A 5,720-nucleotide genomic window follows, 5' to 3' on the forward strand; every position below is an offset into this window, starting at 1 on the left:
AAATTATGTAATAAATATTTAACTGTTGTTCATGTTTTATCCATTCTACCAAATGTAGGCTTGAATATAGTCCCTTCTTTACTGCAAAATCTGTGTTAGGTTCTCCAGATGTCAGTATTCGTGGATGAGGCTTGCTAATATTGTGTAGACAAAGGAATAATTAAATTATAAGTAATTAAATTGTAATAAGTTAAAAGTTTAAGATAAAGGAAACCATTGTATAAAGCTGAATGTGCTAGTCAAGTTGCTTGGATCAAAAATGATCATAGCCTATCTCTCACAATTTTAAGGGGTATATCTTATCTCTCAGTCTTCTCAAAACCAAGTTATTTTTAACTTAATCTAAATAAAAATTTAGATTTTGTTTTATCGTTTTGAGAAAGATACATTGTCCCAAAATCACATGAAAAGTGAAGAGTATGGTGTTTGGCAGTCACCACTGGCCAGCTATGGACAGTCATATAATAGAGATCACAAGGAATGTCTGTATTTCAGAAACCATCTCCAGTGGCTGTGAGGGATAGGTTAGTGGAGGTGATGATTGCTATTGGGAAATCCTGGGCACATTTATCCACATTAACTTAGATTTTATTACTTTATCTTGTTTTCAGTAAGTATTCAATTTTGTAAAGAGTGAAATTATAAATTATGCCTATATAAAAAGATACAGCCTCTATTTTGACAAATATTCGTTTTTAGAATAATTTTGTTTAAAGATAGGCTATTGAGAAAAAATACTTTTCAGTGGGTAACTTTCTTTGCTAATGTATTTTAAAGAATATGCAGTGAATAAACAGTAGAGTGCCAAATATTGCTTACATGTTGTTTCAATAATTTTGTATAAAAAAGAGTCTCAAATTTTAATTAGAGTTAACAGTTGTTGACTATTAAGTGGAAGATGTTTGGATGATTGCACTACATTGTCTTTTTGTATGTTTGAAAATTTTCATAATGAAAGGTTGAAAACGATTTTAATTCAGGATGATAATGAAAAGCTTCTAGTACTTGCTTATCTTTATCGACTACCAGTAGGCAATAAACATCTGTGTGTCTTCTAGGTCCTGTGGTGGATACAGGGATACTTAAGGCGTAGTTTCTTTGTTCAAGAAGCTTATAATACATATAAGGTGGTGGGATTTTTACACAAGTGATATGTTTTAGCAGAGTGGATAGTATAGTGAAATAGTAGAAGGAAAACAAATTAGAAATTAGATGGTAGTCTATTCTGATGAAAGGTTTTGAGGTGCAGTCAGTATGAGGCCTAAGGGGTTAGTTAATTAGTAACAACTGTGTTGAAATTGGTTAATTTTAATTAACTGATGGCATAAAGAAAATATTTTTAAGGTAGTTGATAACCTATTTTGACCTATATAGGTATCTTTGACCTAAAAGAATTAATGAATGTCTAAGAGAAAATTATGTTTTTTCTTTCTTTATGAACTGCAGTGTTCCTTCTCAAGGATGGTGACACTTCAAGAGCTCGAGCCATTTCACATGATCTTTTTTAAAAGGCTTAAAACATCTTGAAAAAAATAAACACACTTAAATTAGATGCATTTATAAAATGTGTTATAGCAGAACTTTACTAAAATAAGATTGTGCATATGGATAGCGAGATAGGAACTTGAACTTCTAGGTCATTCGTTTTTAGTTCAAATTAATATTACATAACACTTTTAGCTCCTGGTTGTCTTGTGTCTCATAATGATCAAGAGAGCTAAGATTATGTAATTTTATATATAAGTGTTAAGTTCTCATTCATATGATTTCCTGAAGGCATATGTCATGTTTTACCGGAGTGCTCCATATTTATTGTCCCTGTATTTCTGGGGAGACAGAATGGTGTATTGGCTAAGAAAGAATGTGGCCCCTTAGACTGTCTAGTTTCGAATCTTGATTCTTCACCTTACCAATTGTGACATCTTAGATAATACATTTATTTTCTTTACAATGTCCTCATCTGTGAAGTGAGGATAATAACTTGTCTCATGGTGTTGCTGTGAGGAATGGAATAATTTCTAAAAAGCACACTGATGTTTGGGGAATGTGATGTTAAAATTGAGTTATTAAATCGTCCCTTTATGTTACCATTTTTTGGAGACTCAATTCTCTAAAGTCTTTAATTCATATATATACTACACGTGAAAACTATAACTTGTGAAAACTATATAACTTGTGAGAAGTATAATTATAATATGGCAAAAATAATTAGAAGAGAACAGCAATAAAAAGGAAGATAATGTCTTGGATATTGATAGTAGTAGTAGATTTAATTAGAGGCTTTTGAAAGAGACTTTTATGGAAATTCTAGAAGAGCCATTCAAAAATCTTCCAAAGAATTTTGGAAGACTAGCATTGATTCTTCGCTAATTTTTCTTTCAGCTTTATCAGTTTTCTTTGCATTTATGATGGAGATCTAGCAACACTGAGGTACACAGTAGTAATACATCAGCTATTAATATGGTTATTTTTTTACTGATTTGTTAAGATGAGGTAATCGGATGGGAATTCTTTTTCTTTGGGTAACTGAGAAAGAATGGAAAGAAGAAGATAGTTAAGGAAGGTGTGCGATTTTAGTAATATAAAATAAGCTGTGAATGATCTCAAAGAGAGGTGATGAGGGAGCATCGTCCTGTAATCATTCCCATTTATACCCAAAACAAGATGGGGTTAGGGTAGAAGGAGAGAGAGAGAGATTGTAGGTTAATTATATGTAAAAGATGCTTATAAATTGAGTTTTTGTATAATCAAGCACTCCCTGACATGTATAACCTTTCTTTCAAAAAGCATTTCAAAATTTTGTAGTTTACTCCAAGGTTATTATTGTGAATAGTATTATGAATTTTTAAACATTTTAACTTTTATTTGAATTCTGGTTATATAAGAGATTACTAAACAGGGGACAACACACTGCACACTGTTTGTGTGTACCTCTGATACCAGAGTTAAAAAATATGAAGATTTTCTGTGTTCTCCTTAGATGAGGGCTCTAGGTCATATACCTTTAAAAATATTGAGATTTACTAATTATGAAGAAACTAACTTTTTTATATCAGAAAGGTATTACAATGGTGCTAGAATTTGCACAGCTTTAGTTTTTAGTTATTTGTAGGCTGTCGTGACACCTAAATATTACTTTTATATATTCTTGATTAAAATTAGTTATACATTTTTTTAAATTAGGAAGTGGCTGTTTTTGTCTTTGATAAAAAGTTGATGGACAAATATCAAAAATTTGAAAAGGATCAAATCATCGATTCTCTAAAACGAGGAGTCCAGCAGTTAACTCGACTACGACACCCTCGACTTCTTACTGTCCAGCATCCTTTAGAAGAATCCAGGTAAATTTTTATAAAAGCTTACATAAGAGACTTCCTGAACAAATGTGGAAAATAACTATATATGAAGTCTGTCTATACAGTCAGTGAAAAAATTATATAAACTGAGTGTTGCATTCTTATGGATTAGGTATTTCCACAAATTTACTTGCATATTCTATGTATATATCTGTTTCTGAAATATTAACTGAAGCTTTCTTTACATTGGCCTTGAATGTATTTGCTCAGCACTACAGCAATCAAAATGGGAGATGCAAGAGAACAAGGTACAGTCCCTGCCTGAAAGTAGCTGTTCTTGTTAATTTGCTAGAATTTCTTGACCCCTTTTCATTGATTCACTATTTGAGGGCTTTTTTAATGTGTGTTCCAGGTACTGTTGTAGACATTTAACTTCTTACTATGCCCAGCATGTCATTTCATATCCCTCAGTTACTCTACCATCTATTTTTCTTAAAGATGAGCTTAGGAACTGTTTCTGAGAATGACAAGAAAATGAAATTTATGTTGTGTTATCTTAACTGGATCCTTAAGCCTGTGGCTTTAAGCTTGTGGTTCTTTTAATATGCCATGGATAACTCTAACTATATAAACCTTTTCCACATTACTCTTAATCCCAAATTTATTCCTTTCTTCCTCCTTACTTAGCAGACGATATTCACCTCTCTTAATTCAGAAGATCTTAACCAGTTTGCCGATTGTGTTTTGTGGACTCTAGGATTTTAAGGGGAGGGGAGGAACAGGCAGGTGAAGAAAACGGGTTCTAGGCTTCCCAACTCTGTTCAGAAAGGACAATTTTGCTTTTATCTATTTTATAAGATTTCTGCATAATTCTTACTTTGGAATCTTTAATAACCCACTGTCACTACCCTCCTTCCCAAAGGCACAAGATCCTTTCTTTCAACTCAGAAGAAAAAAAAACTAATATTTTCCATGTGAAAAACTACTGAATGTTTTATATCTGTTTATTCTCACAATTATATAGAAAAACTGAGGAACAGAGACACTACTTAAGCCACATAGTTATGGCACTTTGATTCTAAGCCCATGTTTTTTCGTCTTCACTGTACCATACTGTGCCTACCTAGCAATACTCTTATATGTCTCTTACCATAATAATATTTCTATTGCCCTTCTTTTCATGAATAAACCCAGAAGAAGACTATACTAGTTGTCTCTTATGTAGCACTCGACTATCGTGATCCCTCTTTCCCAAAGTAGACCAAGTTTTGTTTGCCCCACTTGCACACTTGTCCTGAGATTACCTGGTTCCATATTTGTTAGTGCTATTCCTCTGAAGTATTTACTTATCAGGGTCTATATCAGAATGCTACCCATTTTTGTTATTTTATCCTGTATTTCATCATTACATTATAAGTCCTTTGAGGGGAGAAGGACAAATGTTTATATTTTTCTCTGTCCCTGCAGCTTCTGTTACAGTGACTTAAATGTTATAGAACTAAGGATTTATTAGCAATCATGAAGAAAGACAATTCCAAGTTTACTTTAACGCATCTTTATTGTTAGGTTGTAAAAATTGCAGTACCATTGATAGATATAGGAACACTTTAGGGAAGGAAAAGAAAATTCCCAGTTTTTAATGACTTAATAATGCAGAGATGATACTGGAATTATCCAAAAGAAATGTGCTATGGGAAAGTAAATCCAATCAAAACCCAGAGTTGGTGATGTGTATGGGAAACACAGACACAGTCTTTAAAACCATGGAAAATAAAAAAAATTTGTTAAGAGCATGAGTGAAAAAGAGCAGAGTATTGAGTACAGAACTTGAAATGTAGAGAGGGAAGAAGGGCCAGGGAAAGAAACTGGAGAGGGATCATTGTCACGTGGCAGGAAAAAAAATTGGCAGCATGTCATAGAACCCAAAGGAGGGGAAAATGGACTTGTTAACACTGGACATCACAAAATAAAAAGAAAGTAAGGACTGAGAAGAATCCATTACACTTGACTAGTGAGAGGTGGTTATCGATATTCAATAATATCTGTAGGATGGCAGTTTGGAAGCTAGAAAATAGATATAAAAGAGCCCAGCAGAGAAGACATCATATGCGAATGAAGTTACAGAGGAGGAACTTGAAAGAACTTTGAGGAGGATATTTGAATCAATAATATACTGAGGTGAAGACCTGGGAAATTAGATTATTCATGTTAGATGATTTTTTTTTTTAAGTAGAAATTAGATAATACGTGAGTAGTGGGTAAAGGGGCCATGGAATGAGGAGTTAAATAAGAGAGCTGTGAAGGAATGGTCTTGAATCTCGAAAAATAAAAAGAGCAAGGTTAGAGCACACTATGTGACTTTACATTGTGAATTTATAAAGATTTGGGTGTTCTCTTTTGTCCTTCAGCTTATGTCATAAACAA

At 32.9% G+C, this 5,720-nt stretch overlaps 1 protein-coding gene across 4 annotated transcripts in view; it reads left to right on the forward strand.

Moving 5' to 3' along the window:
* Window positions 1-5,720, forward strand: part of SCYL2 (SCY1 like pseudokinase 2) — a 60,414-nt gene that overhangs the window by 19,478 nt on the left and 35,216 nt on the right. For all 4 annotated transcript variants that reach the window (XM_011386603.2, XM_023527309.1, XM_011386622.2 and 1 more), the window contains one exon: window positions 3,184-3,341. In XM_011386603.2, coding sequence (XP_011384905.1) covers window positions 3,184-3,341 — 158 coding nt within the window. The remainder of the gene's footprint in view (window positions 1-3,183; window positions 3,342-5,720) is intronic.

Source organism: Pteropus vampyrus, unplaced genomic scaffold (genome assembly GCF_000151845.1).
Source record: "Pteropus vampyrus isolate Shadow unplaced genomic scaffold, Pvam_2.0 Scaffold16, whole genome shotgun sequence".
Taxonomy (NCBI): domain Eukaryota; kingdom Metazoa; phylum Chordata; class Mammalia; order Chiroptera; family Pteropodidae; genus Pteropus; species Pteropus vampyrus.